The 23,852-nt window shown below is 44.2% G+C and overlaps 1 protein-coding gene across 2 annotated transcripts in view; it reads left to right on the top strand.

Annotated features, from left to right (window-relative positions):
• The window catches only part of ERICH3 (glutamate rich 3), a 132,117-nt gene extending 112,826 nt beyond the window's left edge, over positions 1–19,291 (top strand). For both annotated transcript variants that reach the window (XM_089692167.1, XM_089692168.1), the window contains 3 exons: positions 1,025–1,156; positions 11,889–15,288; positions 16,756–19,291. In XM_089692167.1, the coding sequence (XP_089548293.1) occupies positions 1,025–1,156; positions 11,889–15,244 (3,488 nt within the window). In that variant the 3' untranslated portion in view covers positions 15,245–15,288; positions 16,756–19,291. The remainder of the gene's footprint in view (positions 1–1,024; positions 1,157–11,888; positions 15,289–16,755) is intronic.
• Positions 19,292–23,852: the final 4,561 nt, after the last annotated feature.

Here is a 23,852-nt window from a genome sequence, read left to right as displayed (position 1 = left end):
TCACAGCAAAACTTGACAAACGATCTAACCCCTACCTACTCTATCCAGAACTATAAAAAGAAATGTTAGTCTTTACGTACAGTTTCATAAAAGCCAACTAAACTCAAAACTGGAATTTCAGAAATGGTGAGGCACCAATGCATTGGATCATCTGCCAGCTTCTTATGACTTTCAACATTCCAGTGATGAGAATTCCTACATAAGTTTTTATCTCTTCTCCACCCTATAAATTGTTGGAATGAGGCAGGTAGAAGGGTGAGATTCCATAATTTCACTTTCTATTGGCTGTTTGAATCAAATGCTTACTTTAATTTTCCTTTCCTGGCACCAGTCTATGGCAGAATACATATGGGGTATTATCTCCCCATACTACATGTATGCTGCTATGTTGGCACCAAGAAAACAGAAAATTGTATCAACTACTTACTATATTTTCCTTTCCTGGCGCCAGTCTATGGCAGAATACATATGGGGTATTATCTCCCCATACTACATGTATGCTGCTATGTTGGCACCCAGAAAACAGAAAATTGTATCAACTACTTACTATATTTTCCTTTCCTGGTGCCAATCCATTGCAGCGTACATGTAATAGGTGGAGATACTACCCCATATGTATGCTGCCGTGTTGGCCCAGGAAACTTATGTTCAAACTGTTTCGGCTGAAGAGCAGTTCAGGGCTAGAGACTGGGATTGAAGGGGCATTTAGGACATCAAACGTCACAATCAAATCTGAATTGATAACCACAGAACATCATTTATACTAGCTGGTGTGTGTTTGACTCTCCAAAGTAGACTATTATTAATGGTATGTATGACCATTTATACAATGCATTGCCCAGGTAATTTTTATGCATGTTTTTTTTTGCCATGAATTGGCTTTGAAATCATCTGCTTGAAGTTTGCTGCTACCCCGCCTGCTTTGCTGCTTCCTGTTTGCAATCATAAAAAATAAAAAAAATTGCCCTCATAAATATTCTTGTACTCCCTTGCCCCTTTCTTTTTAATTTGTGATTTCCTAAAGATTGCAAATCGGTTCAAGAGAAAATAGCAGAGGCAATCGACAGCAAACAACTGGCAGACTCGGAGCCAGAGCCCAGCGATTCAAGCACAGATGACGAGGACAACTTAAGAGGAATCACCAACACACAGAAACGTAAGATGGCGACAGCGGCATTTTGCTGTGAAACTTTAACGCATTTTAAAGGAACCTATTTATATATTATGTAAATGATACACTTCAATTATCCTGCCTACGCTGCCTGACCGGAAAGTTTAATTTTTTCAATAGAATCTTTAACAATTTATTAAATCCTTGAATCCATTCACTGATCTCTACACTTTTTCTCATTTTCATCAAATGTAATATCTCATTCTCTTTAACAGCTTTCATTTTTTCCCCTTATTTATTTGATCCATCAGTTCTGGGCCAATCATGGATTAAAGTGCATTGTGCTCAAAAACATTCTCTTTCTGATCCCAACGTGTTTTTCCACATATTGTGGCTCCATCAAGGGACTTTCAATATACCTAAATGTTCACAGTAACATGCAGAGAAGTGCACCTTGTAAGTAGGTGCCTGGACTACCTCGCACATGGCCATAATGAGCAGCAGGGTCAACCTACAAGTTAGACCAATCTTCAGGGCAAGCACTCTGTTTTGCTTTACTGGACTCTCCAATGTGAGGATAGCTGCCAGAGACTGGAACCCTCCACCCTTCTGACTGTGCTTGCTCAACCCCCTTCACTTCTAGGGGTATCCACATGCTGGCCCTCATTCCTCGTTGGTCTCGACAGGCAGATTTACACAGGAAATAGCCTGTAGTATGCTTCCCAGGTTAGGCTGTCGAGACTGAAGTAGCAGGTTGACTTCTTTACTGTTTCAATTTAAGTAACAGCACACAATGTTGGGTCTGAGACCCCAAAACTATACTCAACATATATGTGAGGTAGTTGATCCCTGCCCGTATGGTAGATGCTTGCTACTCAGTTCAATTAGAGTGATTGGCCTACACTCTCTTCAGTTATTATCTGCCATAGCTTCCTCTCCGTAATAAAGATGTGGTGGTGGGGGAGGGGGGGGGATGGGACGAAGGGGCAAACCAAATCCCAAAAGTCCCACCTCCAAATCTGCTGTAGAATAGCAATGTCTCATCTGCCCAAGGATCCTGAGAGGGGATCCCCCACAATGTCCTGCTCTCCCCCCGCAGGGGGGGGGGGGATCCGGAGCACAGCAGCCTGATCTTTCTATATGCTCTCTTCTCACAGAATCCACTTGACCCTCCCCTCCATGGCCTTTATAGGAGCAGGTTAACTTCTTTATTGCTTCAATTCTGGTGGCAGCAAACAATGTCGGGTCCAAGATCCCAAAACAGTACTCGATATATGGGAGGTAGTTGATCCCTGCCTGTACAGAAGATGGTCACTACTCAATTAACTACTCAATTAGAGTGATTGGCCTACACTCTCTTTAGCTGTTAGCTACTGGAAATTAAATCCTTGCATTGCATACATTCATTAATCTCTAAACTTATTCTAATTTTTCAACAGATTTATTTTTTGTGGGTTCTGGTGGTAATGTTTACCTCTACCCCTTCACATCTTTCATTGTTGCCCTTAATTATTGATCCCTCAACTCTGAGCCAATTACTGATTGTAGTGCATTGTGCTCAAAAATGTATCCTCTATTAAAGCAGTAGTACCTACAGGTTAGGGTATAATAAAGCTTACCTGTAGATAAAATGCATATCTCCTAAACGTGCACATTTTAGGAGGTATTTGCTCCTTTTAACAGCTGGCACATGTGCTCTGAAGGAACAGCATATCCATGCCGTTCCTTTAGAGCATTGTGCCGTTTCCTGGGACTCCCAATGCGCAGTGTTGTCATCCTGGCTCAGCCAGTCAGATGGACGGAGCTCACAAATCTGGAAGGAAGACTGGGTGAAGATGGAAGCCAATAGAGTATTTATTTTAAATTAAGTACTACCCTCATAAGGCCCGCTGGATTTGTTAGGGTCCCCCTATGCCCCACACTTGGGGTCAGTAAACAGTCATTGAGCTGGTTTTTAGTTGTTCTTTTATTAGGGGTTAACAACATGGATGGGGTCTTGGGGTATATGGGATGCTCAAGGAACTGTAGAACTCGAGGACAACTTCTTAGCAACTTTGTACAAAAAGGGTGGACTGGCAAAATAGAGCAAATTTAGCACTGTTCCTTTTTTTCTTCTATTTTTGTGTACCTCCTCACACCCTGGATGAATTCTCCTCTTCACCCAGCTGTGCTGAGGGTATCCTTGAGCAAGGGGGCCCCAAGAGCTTGCAATGAAGCAGTCCCAGGTGAAGACTAGTTGAGTATTGCACCTGACTGCCTTTTCCCTTTTTCCGGCCCAGGGGGAGATGCCCCTGTCCAGCAACCAGCCTGTAGGTAGGCTCCCCTCCCCTGGGTCCCCATCCCAGGCTCCACACTCTGGGTTCTGGAAAAGTGAGTGGGCTCCAGAAGCCCTGACCTGTAAAATGTCCCTAGCCTGTCCTGAGGTGAACTCCTGCCTCACTCACAGGCTGACTCATCCCAGGCTGCTACTCAGCCTCTGTCTAGAAAAAGGAAAATAACAGTTTAGCGAACCTGGAGGGTGTAACATCCACCCCCTCTAATAAAACAGCCATGTCCTCACTGGCTGGGGGGCAAAAATGGCTCCTGAGCCCAGGAGGAGGGCATCCCATATTAAAACATGAAAGGGAAAAGGGAACAAACTTGGAAGAGGATATATCCAAATAAATACTTTGTAGAAAAATAAAATATGTACATTTTACTTATTTACATTGGCAACGATATTAACATATGTACATCCTGATCTACAGTTCCCTGCAGCTAACAGCAGGAAAACACATAACAACGTATGTACACAGTGCATTTGAATGAATATGAAGCACCTCCCCCACAAGGGAAATCCTTCATAGCAGTTAAGTGTCTTCTTGTTCCTGTGCAGGAAAGACAGCCATCCTTGGATACCTGCAGAAAAGTAGGAGAAAAGGACAAAGAGAGAACATCACATTCCTAACTCTTATCTAAATAACATTTTAAAGTTCAAGGCACTTCAGCAAATGTCCATTTAAATAGCAAAAGGAAGCTTAAGGAGGAGTCCCTCCTGGCAAAGTAATGAGGCAAGATGGTCTCCTGGCAGCTTCCCCCAGACCAGCATATCTGGGAAGAATGAAAGAAACAACAGCAACAAGAACAAGACCTGCTGGGCTGGAATCCTGCGTTAGCTATTTTCAGCAGTATTTCCAGGGGCTAGGCAATTCTACCATAGTGCCATCAGGATTCCAGGCAGCAATGGAATAACTACAATTAGGCTGTCTGGCCTTGAAGGCTACCACCCGATCCCTGTAGATGGCCCAGCCCCTGCTCCATTCCTGCTTGATGTCTTTGAACCTAATCCAGACATCTTCACCATGAGGCCCCCTAAAGGCCTTAGGACATACATATAGTCCCAGACGAGGTCATCTTCCCACTGTGATCTGGACTCCTCAATGATGTCCATGATGTTTTCTGGGACATACGGGTAGTCCAGTCCCCATTCTAGGGCCACCCTTTTCTGTACCTCCCTCTGGAAACAGGAGAACTGGGGAAGCCATTCCTTGTCACCCAATCCCGGCTGCACACTGGATTGTGGGGACCAAAGAATCCATCATTTCAATGGAGCATTGTTTGCCCTGGTCTTAAGCCAAAGAGAAGAAGATTTTGGCTGACCCCAAGGCAGTATCTGCATGGGTTCTGTCCTGGAATGTCCAGCTGAGTCTGGTGTATGGGAACTACCTGACGGTCCCTTCAGTGAGTATAAGTCCTCTGTAGTCTCCCCCCAGTCCCATTCTTCCTCAGTGTCATCTGGGGACCAGTCTTCCTGCTCATCCTCTAGGGGCCCAAACTCAGCTTGCAATCTGCATGAATCCCAATCTATCCCCCTACCACTGACACTCTGCGCTGGATCACCTGAGAACAGGACATCCTCACAGCTAAGCTCTTTCCAGACAGAACTGTCAGGGTTGGAGGGTGAGGCCGGCTGTTCCAGGGTATCTGCTGGTTATGACTTGGTAGCATTTGTGGGCACCGGCCCTCCAGCAGCATCACTGGCTGGATGATAGGTAACAGCAGGCAGCCATTCTCCGCTGCAGAGGCCTGCCTTCGGGGCAGGGACGTCACGGTCCTGGGACTCAACCCCGCTCTGCACTCCAAACTACAGGCAACAGCAAACAGGAACACGTCACTGTTGGGTGACAGAGTGTTTGTAATACACAAAGGCACTGCAGTTTGCCATGGTTGCTACGGGCGATGTTGAGCAAAGTAGCAACATAGATTTCACTGACATTAGCAGGCAAATAGCAAACATAGTCTTTTGCTTTAGTCATCTGTTGAGCAGCAGAAAGACCTTTACACACTGATGGGCCATTCCAGGTGCTCTGGGCAATGGCAAGCAAAGCAACAGCATAAGTTTCACTGACATTCTCAGAGTCTTTTTCACCAACCACCTGTAGAGCAGCAGGAAGTTTTTCCGACAGGCCCGGCATGGTTGATGGGGGCGACATCATTAGCAATAGCACTTGCAAACACAGCAACAGTCACAGTTCCAGCAGTACAGCTCACTCCACTTTACCGCTTGGCTCCATGACACTTTACAACAGCAGACAATCTTCTGGCTCACTGGTTGCCAGTTGACGAAACGGCTCTGCAGGTTGCTATAGGGATATCCCGGAATGTGAGCCCCCATGTAGCACTACCCTATCTAGCTACACCCGGAGGGCATGAGATTAATTTAAATAATAAAGGTTATGATTTATCAAAAAAATTGTATGTCTAACAAGCATTGGTGTCCCGAGGCAGGTGCGGGGGGTGTGGTCCTCACCAGGTGACACCGACCGCATGGGGTGACACCGGACCCACTCCACAAAAAGGTAAGTTGTAAAGCAAGCCAACGATTCCCGCAAGATGGATCGGATCCATCCTGTGGGGATCGTTGGCTTTCTTTACAACTTACCTTTTCTTGGAGCGGGTTCGGTGTCACCCGTATAGGTTGCATGCTGACGATCCTGCAGGGATGCAACCTATACGGGGTGACACCGGACCAGGGGCGGACTGACCATTTGGAAACTCGGGCACTGCCCGAGGGCCCAGGGTCAGTAGGGGGCCCCATGAGATGCCCCTGGTACCTTTTTCATAGGCTTTTTTTAGTTTGGGCAAGGACACAGGGGCCCCATGATCCCCTATTGCCTGGGGGCCCCATGAGTTGTCAGTCCGCCCCTGCACCGGACCCGTTCCAAGAAAAGTTAAGTTGTACAGAAAGCCGACGATCCCCGCAGAATGGATCTGATCTGCGGATTGAGCATAATGGATCGGAGTCAGATGCATTTATGCTCAATCCACAGGTCTGATCCATTCTGCGGTGATCATCGGAGGGGGTGTCACCAAGTGTTACCGCACCGGGTGACACCAACCCTAGGGACGCCTTGGAAGGTTATGTTGGATAGGTAAAGTATGTCATTTACCTCATCCATGTACACTGTAGGTTTATTTCTATAAAGGAACAACTCTGTTCAATGTGTTTTATCAATCATTTCAAAAGTAATACAATTTTTAAGGCAAGGCTATGCAGAGAAATATGTGGAGGCAGTCATGACGGATTGACTTCTGAAAGTGTTAGTTCTCTAGCTGTCTCTGTCATTGACCAGAATCAAGCATGCAGCTGGTGAAGTCAGCAGAATGTCATAACTTCTGATCTGCATACTTGTTCCAAGTCAGTGATTCAGAAAGTATTCAAGCCTTTGAATCAACATAATTGCCTGGCAAGCAGCATTTTCAAAAGGAGATCTCAGCAATGGTAGCCTACTGTATGTATTCTCTGAGTATAGGTTTCCTCTAAGGCTCCATTCACATCTGGGGATTTGGGATCGTGGGCAGAATCGCCCCTATTCTGTCTATGATTCCAAGTCTCACTGCAATGGTTGCAAAATGCACCATGCGTGTTTGTGTGCCATTCATTTTAAAATGGTACCTCAAATGTTGTACAGTTTTGCCACAATTGTGCAACAGAATAACGCAGCAAACTGCATTGAGCGAAGCTTGTGGCCCAAAAGAAGCTCCTGCCTTCTATCCCAAATTGCCAGATGTGAACAACACAGGCTTAGTCTAGGACATATGTCAAACACAAGGCTTGATTGGAGGTAGCAAGTAATGGCCAGTAATTCTAGGGTTCTGTAAGAGTAGACCCAGTCCATTCAGTAACCTCTAGCACTCAGGTAACTTTAGCAAAGGCACACCTAAGTATCCCAGAACAAAGTCTTACAATGCTGTAGGACAGCTGCACCTTTGCCAAGCCAGAATTTCCAGGTGATACCCTCCAGCAAACTTCTTTAGTCAAATCTCTTCTGGGCTGATACATTTTCATAACTCAGTGGTTGACCCTCCTATTATATTTTTAGAAGCATCCTCAAGAAGCAGAGAGGAGCAATCAACCACTGACCTTATGGAAACCCTGACCAGAACAATAAAAAACAGATAATGTCTTTAATGAGTATAGCGAAGACAAATTTAGCCTAACTTTTGGCAGGGCACTACATCAGCAGGGATGTAGATATTTTTTGTTGTTGTGGGGGGTGGGTGGATTTAGCCATGGGGACCCAGATGTAAAAAACAAATTAGTTGGCATGCACAATGTGGTGAATTGTGCCTGGGGCAAAATTGTGCTAACATTGGGAGGGGCTTAAAACTTGCATATCGCATAACTAGCTAAAGACAAAGTAGTGCGCAGTAAAATCACAGTAAGCAATTTCAGTACAGAAGAGGAGCCTGAGCAACTGGGTAATGCTGACGGTAAGGCTGGAGCTCACCTTTAACATTAAAAGCTTAAGACAGCAGCATAACAACCTAACCCATAAACACATGTAGCCAGCTACTTGGCTAAAGAGAGCAAATTAGCCAGGAGGGGGTATAGTATAGCAAAGCTCAAGTTGCTCATGAGACTTCTATGCTGGCCCCAATGGGATGTGGGAGTGGAAATTAAGGAAGTGAATCATGCTGTAGAATCTTATGGACCATTGGACTACTGTGCCCAGAAGGAGAAAGTGATAAGGTGGAGAAAATAGCTGTATTTCCCAGGCTGCACATGGAATAGCCTTCTTTTTGCAACAAGGACATGCATGTGCACATCTGTTTATCTGGGTGTGCACTTGCCTCACGCAAGCCAGTAGTCTGAGTAGAGATCAGAGTTCTGCGTACTGAGGAACAGAGAAAGAGTGGATTGGAGTGTGCATGGACTGAGGACCGAGTTATTGGTGGGACACAGTCTCTTGGTGCAGAGATACTGGCTGAGGGCAGAGCTGCACCAGGCCAATCTGGAGTGCATCGGAACAGCGGGACTGTTGCACCTCTATCACTGGGTCTGGTGAGGTGGCCTTGCTGCATTTAACCTGTTTGCTTCTATTAGACACAGCACATAGGGACTGCACACTTGACTAGGGACCTTCACCACTGCATGCAGGCTTTACTGAGACTGTACTTATGTGCACCACCATAAAGACTGGGCCTCAGCTGAGGAACTAGGGTAAAGGACTGCCTCTTTAGATAGTTTTGCCATTTGCTGCCATGAAAAAGGGGAACCCCTGTAGTGAGTCCCGTGTATTTACCTAGTCATTCCTAGAGTGCATTTCAGCAGTATAGTACACTGGTTGTAGGAAATCTATTAGAACACCATTTACTACTGTGGTTAAAGCTATGAAAGATATATACAAATTTTTTCCATCACATATCCAAAAAATGATTTGATTCCACATAGGATGAAATAGTCAATTAAGCCATTCTTGTATATCCCAGTAGGCAATTGTGAATCCAAAAGGACAGAAATTGAGTGTCAATCTCTACAAGGGGGATAGGGAAAGCAATAAAATTCTGCCTAAGGGTCTAACCTTTGCATATTCTATCCAATTCATAGAAAAGAAAACGTGTCTGGAGTTCTATCTGAAATGTAAAACATAATGTATTCTTATAAACATTTAAAAGATATTAACTACTCACTTCCATCACACTATCAAAAAGAAAGACATTTATTCCAAATTGGAAGAAAGAGCCAATGAAATCATTCTTGTATATCCTAGTAACCAACTGTGCACCCAAATGGGCTGAAGTAGAGTAGTGATTTGGTGTAAGTTTAGAGTTTTTCAGTATATAAAAGACAGTGCAGACAACGCATTATAAAGGGTTTTGAATCCAGCCCAGACATCCCCTAGTTTCCATAAACTTCACCACAAGCACACATAGGTACACCCCCCTCTTGTAAGAGTCTGCTTGATGCAGTGCTACCCTATGTATAGTGTCAGCACAGTGACCATCACACAATGAGCAATCCTAGTATCACATGCCCATGCATGCTCACTGACTCTAAGAATGCACAGATATCAGCATTACTTTAAATGCCCACCTCTAGACACTGCTGTCATTTAACTAATCTTAGAGTACGGGGAGATGCTCAAAATTAAACAACAATTTCTCTATAAACACACTAAATTGGAGCCTAATGCAGTTCTCTGCACTATAATCTGGGGAACTGTAAGGAAGCCAGCAAAGCCAGTATAAATATATTTTTGGGGCCATTGGAAAAGAAGTAGTAGGGACCGGTCATATTGTGGGACTTACACACATTGCAAGGGGGTGACACTGTCAAGTTGCTTCCCTTCCCCAGCCTTAGTCAAGCTGCCCAAACACTCTCTCCATTTTAGCGTAATGCTCTAATTTTCGTGATGTCCTTTCCTGTCTCCATCCATTCGCATACCAGTCATTCTCAGTTTGTCCAAGAACATTGTCAGCTCTGTTTTACCACCTTTGTTTGATTTCCTTTGCCATTCTCTTCATCTCTGTGTGATGTTCCTCCTCTTACATCCCTTGCTCAGTTTGATTTTGGATTACCCTCATCTTTCCCTATCTTGACCCAATATACACTTACTGGCCACTTTATTAGATAAACCTGTTCAATTGCTTGATAACACAATCAGCCAATCACATGGAAGCAACTCAATGCATTTAGGCATGCAGATGTGGAATTGTTTTATTTTAGCTATAGTTCTGATTTAAGCAATGTTATGCTGTTTAAAAAAAAAATATTATATATATATACAGTCATGGCCGAAATTGTTGGCACCCTTGATATTTTTCCTGAAAATCAAGTATTTCACACAAAAAAGGTATTGCATTAACACATGTTTTGCTATACACATGTTTATTCCCTTTGTATGTATTGGAACAAATATAAAACAGAGGCAGAAAAGCAAATATGACATAATGTCACACAAAACCCCAAAAATGGGCTGGACAAAAGTATTGGCACCCTTAACTTAATATTTGGTTGCACACCCTTTGGAAAACATAACTGAAATCAGTCGCTTCCTATAACCATCAATAAGCTTCTGACACCTCTCACCCGGAATTTTGGACCACTCTTCCTTTGCAAACAGCTCCAGGTCTCTCTTATTGGAAGGACACCTTTTCCCAACAGCAATTTTAAGATCTCTCCACAGGTGTTCAATGGGATTTAGATCTGGGCTCATTGCTGGCCACTTCAGAACTCTCCAGCGCTTCTTTGCCATCCATTTCTGAGTGCTTTTTGACGTATGTTTGGGGTCATTGTCCTGCTGGAAGACCCAGGATCTTGGACGCAAACCCAGCTTTCTGACACTGGGCCCTACAGTGCGACCCAAAATCCTTTGGTAATCCTCAGATTTCATGATGCCTTGCACACAGTCAAGGCACCCAGTGCCAGAGGCAGCAAAACAACCCCAAAACATCATTGAACCTCCACCATATTTTACCGTAGGTACTGTGTTTTGTTCTTTGTAGGCCTCATTCCGTTTTCGGTAAACAGTAGAATGATGTGCTTTACCGAAAAGCTCTATCTTGGTCTCATCTGTCCACAAGACGTTTTCCCAGAAGGCTTTTGGCTTACTCAAGTACATTTTGGCAAACTGTAGTCTTGCTTTTTTATGTCTCTGTGTCAGCAGTGGGGTCCTCCTGGGTCTCCTGCCATAGCGTTTCATTTCATTTAAATGTCGACGGATAGTTCGCGCTGACACTGATGCTCCCTGAGCCTGCAGGACAGCTTGAATGTCTTTGGAACATGTTTGGGGCTGCTTATCCACCATCCGGACTATTCTGCGTTGCAATCTTTCATCAATTTTCCTCATCCGTCCACGACCAGGGAGATTAGCTACAGTGCCATGGGTTGCAAACTTCTTGATAATGTTGCGCACTGTGGACAAAGGCAAATCTAGTTCTCTGGAGATGGACTTGTAACCTTGAGATTGTTGATATTTTGCCACAATTTTGGTTCTCAGGTCCTCAGACAGTTCTCGTCTCCTCTTTCTGTTGTCCATGCTTAGTGTGGCACAGACAGACACACAATGCAAAGGTTAAGTGAACGTCTCTCCTTTTTATCTGCTTTCAGGTGTGATTTCTATATTGCCCACACCTGTTACTTGCCCCAGGTGAGTTTACAGGAGCATCACATGCTTGTAACATTCTTATTTATCCGCAGTTGTGAAAGGGTGCCAATACTTTTGTCCAGCCCATTTTTGGAGGTTTGTGTGACATTATGTCGAATTTGCTTTCTTTCCTCCCTTTTTTTGTTTTGTCCCAATACACACAAAGGGAATAAACATGTGTATAGCAAAACATGTGTTAATGCAATACGTTTCGTGAGAAATACATGATTTCCTGGAGAAATATCAAGGGTGCCAACAATTTCGGCCATGACTGTATATATATATATATATATATATATATATATATTACACACCACACACATATATTGTATTTTTTAAATATTTAATTATTTGCACAATTTTGACAGAAAGCACCATTGAAGACACCCTAGAAGAGGCTTCAGTAAAAGAGCAAGAATCTGGACAAGAGCAAGATGAAACAGAAGCCAAAGATAGTGTGGATTTAAAACATGAAGAGGTTGAGGAGGATTTCAAAGCTGACACAGAAGATGAAATAAAAAAGGCAGCAGGAGATTTAGATCAAGAAATGTCTGAGGAAAAAGTTGAAATACCAACTGAATATCCTTCAGAAGAATCCATACCCTTCGATTTAAAAGAAGATGCAGAATTAAATAACATCAATTGGGATAAAGTTTTGGAAGAGAACATTGGTGAAGAGGAAGCTGAAGACCTTAAATGTGAAATGAAAACAGATCCAGAAGATGATAAAATAGCAGACATTCTATCAAGTTCTTCAGTAGAACAACTGAAAACAGAAGGAAACCTAAAGTCTGAAGAGGATGGAGTCAAATCTGATTATGGGAATAATGAGAATGAAGAGGCACCTGGTGATCTCAGCATGGAGGGTGAAGATACACTTGCTGAAGTGAATGAGGAGAATCAAGAAGCACCTGCAGATGTCAATGAAGAACATGAAGATGTACTTCTTAACATAAACGCTGAAACTGAAGAGGCATCTGTTACTGTCAGTAAAAATGACAAAGAAGCACCTGCTGCTGTGGATGAGGAGCATGATGAAGAAAGTGCTGATGCCAAAGTGGAAAATGCAGAAACACCTACTGAGGAGAACGTAGAACATGTTGAAGAAAGTCCTGATGCCAAAGTAGAGAATGAAGAAGCACCTGCTAATGTAGATTTGGGGAACAATGAAGAAAGTGCTGATGCCAAAAGAGAGAATGAGGACGCAACTACTAATGAGACTGTTGAGAATGATAAACCACCTGACAGTGAAAATGTGGAAAATGAGGGAGCACCTAGAGAGGAAATAATTGAAAATGAGAAAGCAGCTGAAGATGAAAATGTTAAAAATGAGGAAGCACCTGGTGAGGAAAATGTTGAAAAGGATGAAGCACCTGGTGATGAAAACATTGAAACACCTCCTGATGTGCATATGTTGAATGAAGAGGAGCCTGCTGCAGAAAATGATAATAAAGCACCTGAAAATCGAAATAATGACAATGAGGTGAATGTGGAGGTAAAAGAAGCACCTGTTGATGTGAGTACTGAGAATGAAGAAATACCCAATAAAGGGAATGTGGAGAATGAAGAAGCATCTGCTGATGTTTATGATGGGCCTAGAGAAGAACCAGAGGAAGTAAAGGCAGAGAATGAGGAAGCTCCTACATCTGGTGATCCAAATATGGAGAATGAAACTTCAGCTGGAGATGTGAAGTCTGAAAATCAAGAAACACAAGATGATGCAAAAGAAGAGAAAGCAAATGCTGAGATGAGTGATGAAAATAAGGAAATATCCAGTGAGACATTTGTTGAAAATGGACAAGAATCTGTTGAGGTGATTGGTGAACATGTTGAAAATGAAAATGGACCTAGTGATGTGAATGCCAAGATTGCAGAAACACCTGCTGATGTAATTGTTGAGAATGAAGAGGCACCTGCTGATGCAGATGCTGAGAATGAGAAGGCAACTGACAACGTGAATGTGGAGAATAAAGAAGCACCTGGTGATGTGAACGTGCAAAATGAAGAAGCACCTGCTGAGGAGAATGTGGAGAATGAAGAAGCAGCTGCTGAGGAGAATGTGGAGAATGAAGAAGCACCTGTTAAGGTAAATGTGAAGAATGAAAAAGCACCTGTTGAGGAGAATGTGGAGAATAAGGAAATACCTGCTGAGGAAAATGTGGAGAATGAAGAAGCATCTGCTGAACATAATGTTGAGAATGAAGAAGCACCTACTGAGGAGAATGTGGAAAATGAAGGAGCACCTGCTGAGGAGAATTTGGAGAATGAAAAAGGCTCTTCTGAGGTGAATGCAAAGAATGAAGAAGCACCTGCTGAGGTAAATGTGGAGAATGAAGAAGCACCTGCTAAGGAGAATGTGAAGAATGAGGAAGTACCTACTGAGAAGAATGTAGAGAATGAAGATTTGCCTGCTGAGGAGAATGTGGAGAATGAAAAAGCACCTGCTGAGGAGACTGTGGAGAATGAAAAAGCACCTGCTCAAGAGAATGTGGAGAATGAAGAAGCACCTGCTAAGTTAAATGTGGAGAATGAAAGAGCACCTGCTCAAGAGAATGTGGAGAATGAAGAAGCATCTGCTAAGTTAAATGTGCAGAATGAAGGAGCACCTGCTGAGGAGAATGTGGAGAATGAAGAAGCACCTGCTGAGGGGGATGTGAAGAATGAAGAAGCACCTGCTGAGGGGAATGTGGAGAATGAAGAAGCACCTTCTGAGGTAACTGTGGAGAATGAAGGAGCACCTGCTGAGGTAAATGTGGAGAATGAAGGAGCACCTGCTGAGGAGAATGTGGAGAATGAAGGAGCACCTGCTAAGGTAAATGTGGAGAATGAAGGAGCACCTGCTGAAGTGAATGTGGAGAATGAAGAAGCATCTGCTGAAGAGAATGTGGAGAAGGAAGCAGCACCTGCTGAGGAGAATGTGGAGAATGAAGAAGCACCTGCTAAAGTGAATGTGGAGAATGAAGAAGCATCTGCTGAAGAGAATGTGAAGAAGGAAGGAGCACCTGCTGAGGAGAATGTGGAGAATGAAGGAGCACCTGCTGAGGTAAATGCGGAGAATGAAGGAGCACTTGCTAAAATGAATGTGGAGAATGAATTAGCATCTGCTGAAGAGAATGTGGAGAAGGAAGGAGCACATGGTGAGGTGAATGAGGAGAATGAAGAAGCTCCCAGAGCTATGAATGCTGCTGATTCACCAGGAGATGAAGTTACAGATAACAAAGATGAAGGTTCCACTGATGAAGTAGTTGAAATAAATGAACATCCTGGTGCTGATGCGAACGTTGATGCACCTGATGATGGGAAGGAAGATGCAAGTGCACCTGGAAATAGTGAAGAAGTGCAGGAGTCTGAGATGAATGGAAACACTGAATCCACTGATGGCAATCAAAATGCAGAGGGCAGTGAAGATGGACATGTGGTCACTCAAGTGGAGCCCATAGAAATCAATAATGAAACCTCTGGAATAAACGAGCAGACTGATTTGCGTGTTGACAATGAACCAAAAAAGGAGGAAGCCAGCCAGGAGCTGGAGGGACAAGCTCAGGAAAAGGATGAGGTTACTCAAGTAGTCAACATGGAAAAAGAGAAAGATGCACAACAAGTACAAACACATATTGACCAAAATGGTGAAGTAGAATCATCAACTGTCCATGACATTGAAATGACAGATGTCCAGTCAAATTCGAAGGACCATGGAGTCACAACTACCCAATCAGAAGACTAAGAACGTGTGATGCTGAAGGCCAGCTAGACATTCAGACTTTCCACGTGAGTATCTCTATTCTACGTCATAAAATCAGGCATCTATACTGTAGTATGATGGCTCCACGTGGAAGACTTTAGGGCTTATATATAGAGGTTGATTTACTAAAACCGGAGAGTGCAAAATCTAGTGCAGCTCCGCAAAGAAAGCTTCCAGGTTTTTTGTCAAGGCTTAATTAAACAAGGTGAACTTAGAAGCTGATTGGCTACCATGCACAGCTGCACCAGATTTTGCACTCTTCAATTTTAGTAAATCAACCCCATAGACATTCCAAAAGAACACATCGTTTTACCGTTTCTTAACACCCATTTTAGACACTATTACTCCACTAAACTGCTAAAGGGGCTTCACATTCTGGAACAAACTATTGTCATCTTGGGTGCAGGGCCAACTTATTAGCATCATGGGCACCTGGGCAAAGTAATGCACTGGGACTCCTACTAGCCTGCCCCAATTTATGCACCTATTGTCGCAAATTAAAGTATAAATAGCTGATAGAATAAACATATATTTATTAGCACTTTCAATAAAATTGACTTTAAACATGTAGCAGGGGAAGATATCATTCTGACTTTAGATTTAGCCCAGTGACAAGCTTCTGATATCCCTGCAGTTTAGAATCTGGGATGCTGCCTGGGACACAGCTATCCCGGGACAGCTTAGTAAAAAGCATGACTGTCCCGGCAAATCCGGGACAGTTGGCAAGTGTGGTGTAATGCAAGATTATTATGAAGCCTCCATGCACATGGGGCCCCTGGACAGTGCCCATGGGAGCCTATGCATTAAGACAGCCCTGCTTGGGTGGATGCCCACACAGGTCTGCCATATACAATTGGAATTTATTGGTCATGGCTAATAGCAATGAGCAGAGTTATACTGGCAAAATTGATTTTGTCCCAAAATTACAGAATTCGTCACTTTTTTTATCCATCATTACTTTGTATTAAACTATTGAGACGAACTTTTTGCTGTCAAGAATTTTCCAACAGGCCTAAAATAATTTATTTAAGCGGGCCTTTCATGAAAATTGAAATATAACCTAAAGTAAAATGACCTGCAAAGGTGATTTAAAAAAAATATATATATATTGGCCTTGGCTTCCAATATTTCTAGGAGGTTTAGGTGACATCACAGACTTACCGCTACCTGCTAGGATAGCTGTGAACTCAATATCCCCAAAAGAATAGTCCTCTGCAATGGACTGGAAACATTCTCGCGGGATTTCCTGCGTCCTGCTATCCCAGACAGTGGTGAGGCTTGTTGATACCATAGAAGCATTGGAAGCCGGGCCTGGGGGCAACTGTGTTTATTATTTTAGGCAAAAATACAGAATTTAATGGGTGCTCTAGTAGCAAAAGGGTTACAGATTAATTTTTGGGTATACAGATTTTTAATGGGTTCCCAGAGTGGATTTTCTGCTTCTTTTAAATTTCTGTTGACAGTTGACCAACACTGTATTACTCTCTTTTCAGCTTTATCTGCAGTCCATTTAAAAGAAGAATTCTGCAAATGGAGGCCTTGTGGTTTCTATGAAGATATCATGTGACCTTTTTTTAAAAAAATAATAATATATTATACAATTCCATATGAAAGCACATATAAAGAAGATATCTATTTTTTAAATTATAATATATATTTATATAAGCATTTGAATTGAGTTACTGTTTACCTCTATCATACGTTGAATACACATTCCTATCTAAAGAGTTTTAATTAGAACCAAACCAACCACAGGTTTTTTTTATAGAGTTTTGGATAGAGTGGGGAAGAATGATGGACCCAGTCCGGTTGTCTGTGCCCCCACTGGGGAGATCTGTCCTTAGTGGTGAACAGGACTATGGTAAAACCTGGTTAAAACCTCTGTGAGGATTTTGTTTTGTCTGTGTCCCATCTGGATAGTTTTCCCTGTATGTCTTGTATCATTTTGATCAGTGGTACAATAGTCACAGCCAGGGGCGGACTGACCATATGGAAACTCGGGCACTGCCCGAGGGCCCAGGGTAAGTAAGGGGCCCCACGAGATGCTCCTGGTACCTTTTTCATAGGCTTTTTTAAGTTTGGGCAAGGACACAGGGGGCCCATGATCCCCTATTGCCCGGGGGCCCCATGAATTGTCAGTCCACATGGCTTCTATGGGGCATGGGGGTGGAAGGAGATCCCATTAGGGGAGCTGTTGAGGAAATATAAACAAAGAAAACCACATCCATGTGAAGATTAGACTTACCTACTGTATCACTGTATTATTAAGGATTGCAGAGGTTGCTGTTGACACCAGGGTCGGACTGACCATTTGGAAACTCGGGCACCGCCCGAGGGCCTGGGGTTAGTAGGGGGTCCCATGAGATGCCCCTGGTACCTTTTTTATAGGCTTTTTTGAGTTTGGGCAAGGACACAGGGGCCCCATGATCCCATATTGCCCGGGGGCCCCATGAGTTGTCAGCCCACCCCTGGTTGACACTGACCATGACACTGGATTTGTGGCTGATTGGCTTGGCCCTTGACATCTGATTCTGGGTTCCACCAAAAATGGGTTGAGCAAATTAATATATACTTATTGTTTTTTTTTACTAAAAATTTGTAGCAGAATACATTTTGGCCTAAATTTATGAAGAAATTAGATTTCTTAAAGTTTTTCGATGTTTTATAGCAGAAAGTAATCAACTGGATCAACTGTGGGTACAGAATTATACAGTTTTTTTTTAATGGTTGAACTGGATGGTCTTTTTTGAGCCAGAATAACTATGTAATATGGTTTTTTTCTGTCACAATTTTCAGTCTGTTTTGTTTGTATAATGAAAAATAAAAAACCCGGTGGTGCTCAAATATCACCAAAATAAAGCTCTATTTATGTGGAAAAAATGATAAAAAATTTAATTTGGGTACAGTGTTGCATGACTGTTGTCAAGTTAAAATAGCGCAGTGCTGAATACCAAAAAATGGCCGGGTCATGAAGGAGTTAAAATCTTCCCGAGGTCAAGCGGTGAAATATTTGCCCATTCTTCAGGGCTCAAATATTGCATTGAGGAGGACTCAAAGGTGAACAAGAACAAAATAAGAGAAATAAGAGTAGCACCTACCAGGGGCGGACTGACAGCTCATGGGGCCCCCGGGCAATAGGGGATCATGGGGCCCCTGTGTCCTCGCCCACACTCAAAGCACACCCAAAAAAGCCTATAAAAGGTACCAGGAGCATTTCATGGGGCCCCCTACTGACCCCGGGCCCTCGGGCAGTGCCTGAGTGCTCAAATGGTCAGTCTGCCCCTGGCATCTACTGTCTTTTGTGTTGTCTGTGTCCCAGCTGTGGAGGTTCCCTCTCTATTTATGATGACCACTGTCCCCAAGGCAGAAATTGATGGGAAATCCAAAATATTACACTTGTCACCAAACAGGAGGTGACGGGAAATCTTCCAGGAAATTAAGCAAAAATAAACAAAAAAAACAAACAAAACCTTACAGCTGGTTAACCATTCCCTACTCTATCCAAAAACAAGCAAAAATGGCCATTGAGACACTATGGAGAAAATGCGATTTGATCCTTTAGATCAGTGGTTCTCAACCTGTGGGTCGCGACCCCTTTGGAGGTTGAATGACCCTTTCACAGGGGTCACCTAAGACCATCGGAAAACACATATTTCCAAGGTGTAAAGAGCAGCTACTGTGTAGAAAGCAGCTACTGTGTTGAAAGCAGCTACTGTGTTGAAAGCAGCAGTATTGGAGGTAAAACGACACTCATGAATTATAATTAATGGGTAAATAATTTTATGGTTGGGGGTCACCACAACATGAGGAACTGTATTAAAGGGTTGCGGCATTAGGAAGGTTGAGAACCACTGCTTTAGATCTATGTTTGCAGACTCTCAATTACAAAATGTATTTGTTGTGGTTTACATTTGAAGAAAAAAAAATGCACTTTGGAACTACAATGTATTTTTTTGTTGGCGAATTATATTTGTGTTATATTCCTAAATATTTTTTGTATCTTATAAAAGAGACTTCAAGGAATAATGATCAACTTGTGTGCCCCTCTGAATTAAAAAAAAAATGGGTGTCCCCACTATATATAGCTACTACCTGGTATACAAAAGCGGCGCCCACATCCCATTGTGGTATTCAGTGACAGGTTGATGGGTCATGCCTCCTTGTTCAAGTAAGCAGTGTCCATAAGATGATGTCACACAGGCGATTCATTTAATTATGCATCACCAATTCACCAGCATCGGGATTTCTTAATCACTTGCTGCCCACTAACAGTACATTTACTGCTGGTGGGCGGCACAGCTAGGGCTGGCGCCTCATCCCTTTAAAACTGAACAAATATTAATGGCACAGGTTCTGATGCCAATTCAACTGCTGCCCTATAGCAGAATTATTGCTACAGGCCAGGAGGGCTGCGCAAAATCACATATATATACATGATTTTGCATTTCCGGGTAGGGGGCGCGGGTAGGAGCCCGTCAGAATGCCCGCCGCAGTCCCGCTATAAGTCGCTGATCGCCGCTATTACTAGTATAACAAAAAAAAGAATTCCAGTATATATATACCGCCATTTGTAGACGCTATAACTTTCACGTAAACCAATTAATTTACATGTCTTGGAATTTTTTTTTTAACACAGACATGTAGCAGAATACATTTTGGCCTACATTTATGACGAAATTAGATTTTTTCCATTTTTTTAACGGATATGTTTTATGGCAAAAAGTCAAAAATATTATTTTTTTCTACAAATTGTCAGTCTTTTTTTGTTTATAGAGCAAAAAATAAAAAATGCACAGGTGATCAAATACCACTGAAAGAAAGCTCTATTTGTGTGAAAATAAACATAAATTTAATTTGGGTGCAGTGTTGCATGACCGCGCAATTGTCAGTTAAAATAATGCAGCGCCGTATCGCAAAAAATGGCCTGGTCAGGAAGGGGGATGAATCCTCTGGAGGGTAAGTGGTTAATGCAGATTAAGGCACTATGGTATCGGTTTAGGACACAGAGAATAGCTGCGGTTCAGAGGATCGCAGCTATTCTCTGGTCATTCACAGTTTATGACACTCAGGAGATCAGAGGAGAACATGTTCAGCTCTTCACTGGAGATCTGTGTTCTCCCTCCAGATTCTCCAGCCCAGAGCTGGAGAATCAGAGGAACCGCAAACTAAGCAGAGATAATTTACCTCTGCTTAGTAAACTGATCTTTTACTGTAATCTCGCGAGATTATAGCAAAATCAGCCGTTTTCCAGAGTTTGTAGACCGTTCTCCCTTCGTTCGGAGAACTGATCTACACCGCTTCATAAAAGGCATTCACAGGAGAATTGAGCAGCGATCATTTACCGCTGGTTCATAAATGGACACCTAAGTGAGTTTGGTTACCATCTTAATCAGCCACAGAACCTGTATAATTATTATGTGTTGGGGTTTAAAGGGATGAAGTGGCAACCCTAGGCACAGCCAGGCACCTCAACGTACCCGTACATCGTAGTGTACTTCCTGGTTTAGAGGTGCACATGCACGCCCCCCATTCTGACCTGTGCTGTGATTGGACACAGCACATGTTTGTCAGCAGGTTACAGCCAATCATTTTGACTGTATACCAGTTGATGGCCAATCACAGCACAGATTTGTGTGCTTGTAAACACAGGCTCTGTCTGGATTTCCCCATGCCGTTCAGAACTGAGAGCATGGAGAGAAAGACAGCCAGAACCGTGAGTAAAGGCAGCACACATACACTTGACAGGCACACAGTTAAAATGCTACAAAACCCCAGACCCTGCATTCACTATATCTGGTCTCCCCGGACCCTGCATTCACTATATCTGGTCTCCCAGGACCCTGCATTCACTATATCTGGTCTCCCAGGACCCTGCATTCACTATATCTGGTCTCCCAGGACCCTGCATTCTCTATATCTGGTCTCCCAGGACCCTGCATTCCCTATATCTGGTCTCCCAGGACCCTGCATTCACTATATCTGGTCTCCCAGGACCCTGCATTCACTATATCTGGTCTCCCAGCACCCTGCATTCACTATATCTGGTCTCCCAGGACCCTGCATTCCCTATATCTGGTCTCCCCGGACCCTGCATTCACTATATCTGGTCTCCCAGGACCCTGCATTCCCTATATCCGGTCTCCCCGGACCCTGCATTCACTATATCTGGTCTCCCAGGACCCTGCATTCCCTATATCTGGTCTCCCAGGACCCTGCATTCACTATATCCGGTCTCCCCGGACCCTGCATTCTCTATATCTGGTCTCCCAGGACCCTGCATTCACTATATCCGGTCTCCCAGGACCCTGCATTCTCTAAATCTGGTCTGCCCGGACCCCGCATTCACTATATCTGGTCTCCCAGGACCCTGCATTTTCTATATCTGGTCTCCCAGGACCCTGCATTCACTATATCCGGTCTCTCAGGACCCTGCATTCTCTATATCTGGTCTCCCAGGACCCTGCATTCACTATATCCGGTCTCCCCGGACCCTGCATTCACTATATCTGGTCTCCCCGGACCCTGCATTCACTATATCTGGTCTCCCAGGACCCTGCATTCACTATATCTGGTCTCCCAGGACCCTGCATTCACTATATCTGGTCTCCCAGGACCCTGCATTCTCTATATCTGGTCTCCCAGGACCCTGCATTCCCTATATCTGGTCTCCCAGGACCCCGCATTCACTATATCTGGTCTCCCAGGACCCTGCATTCTCTATATCTGGTCTCCCAGGACCCTGCATTCACTATATCCGGTCTCTCAGGACCCTGCATTCTCTAAATCTGGTCTGCTCGGACCCTGCATTCACTATATCTGGTCTCCCAGGACCCTGCATTCACTATATCCGGTCTCCCCGGACCCTGCATTCACTATATCTGGTCTCCTCAGACCCTGCATTCACTATATCTGGTCTCCCATGGCCCTGAATTCACTATATCTGGTCTCCCAGGACCCTGCATTCACTATATCTGGTCTCCCCGCACCCTGCATTCACTATATCTGGTCTCCCCGGACCCTGCATTCACTATATCCGGTCTCCCAGGACCCTGCATTCTCTAAATCTGGTCTTCCCGGACCCTGCATTCACTATATCTGGTCTCCCAGGACCCTGAATTCACTATATCCGGTCTCCCCGGACCCTGCATTCACTATATCTGGTCTCCCAGGACCCTGCATTCCCTATATCTGGTCTCCCAGGACCCTGCATTCCCTATATCTGGTCTCCCAGGACCCTGAATTCACTATATCTGGTCTCCCCGGACCCTGCATTCACTATATCTGGTCTCCCAGGACCCTGCATTCCCTATATCTGGTCTCCCAGGACCCTGCATTCACTATATCCGGTCTCCCCGGACCCTGCATTCACTATATCTGGTCTCCCAGGACCCTGCATTCTCTATATCTGGTCTCCCAGGACCCTGCATTCACTATATCCGGTCTCCCAGGACCCTGCATTCTCTAAATCTGGTCTGCCCGGACCCTGCATTCACTATATCTGGTCTCCCAGGACCCTGCATTCACTATATCCGGTCTCCTCGGACCCTGCATACACTATATCCACTCTTCCCGGACCCTGCATTCACTATATCTGGTCTCCTCAGACCCTGCATTCACTATATCTGGTCTCCCATGGCCCTGAATTCACTATATCTGGTCTCCCAGGACCCTGCATTCACTATATCTGGTCTCCCCGCACCCTGCATTCACTATATCTGGTCTCCCAGGACCCTGCATTCTCTAAATCTGGTCTGCCCGGACCCTGCATTCACTATATCTGGTCTCCCAGGACCCTGCATTCACTATATCCGGTCTCCCCGGACCCTGCATTCACTATATCCGCTCTTCCCGGACCCTGCATTCACTATATCTGGTCTCCTCAGACCCTGCATTCACTATATCTGGTCTCCCATGGCCCTGAATTCACTATATCTGGTCTCCCAGGACCCTGCATTCACTATATCTGGTCTCCCCGCACCCTGCATTCACTATATCTGGTCTCCCCGGACCCTGCATTCACTATATCTGGTCTCCCCGGACCCTGAATTCACTATATCTGGTCTCCCCGGACCCTGAATTCACTATATCTGGTCTCCCAGGACCCTGCATTTACTATATCTGGTCTCCACAGACCCTGCATTCACTATATCCACTCTTCCCGGACCCTGCATTCACTATATCTGGTCTCCTCAGACCCTGCATTCACTATATCTGGTCTCCCATGGCCCTGAATTCACTATATCTGGTCTCCCAGGACCCTGCATTCACTATATCTGGTCTCCCCGCACCCTGCATTCACTATATCTGGTCTCCCCGGACCCTGCATTCACTATATCTGGTCTCCCCGGACCCTGAATTCACTATATCTGGTCTCCCCGGACCCTGAATTCACTATATCTGGTCTCCCAGGACCCTGCATTTACTATATCTGGTCTCCACAGACCCTGCATTCACTATATCCACTCTTCCCGGACCCTGCATTCACTATATCTGGTCTCCTCAGACCCTGCATTCACTATATCTGGTCTCCCATGGCCCTGAATTCACTATATCTGGTCTCCCAGGACCCTGCATTCACTATATCTGGTCT

This window comes from Staurois parvus, unplaced genomic scaffold (assembly GCF_062004578.1).
Source record: "Staurois parvus isolate SC_StPar_1 unplaced genomic scaffold, SC_StPar_1.0 ptg000578l, whole genome shotgun sequence".
Taxonomy (NCBI): Eukaryota; Metazoa; Chordata; class Amphibia; order Anura; family Ranidae; genus Staurois; species Staurois parvus.
This window is presented reverse-complemented; position numbering and strand designations above follow the sequence as displayed.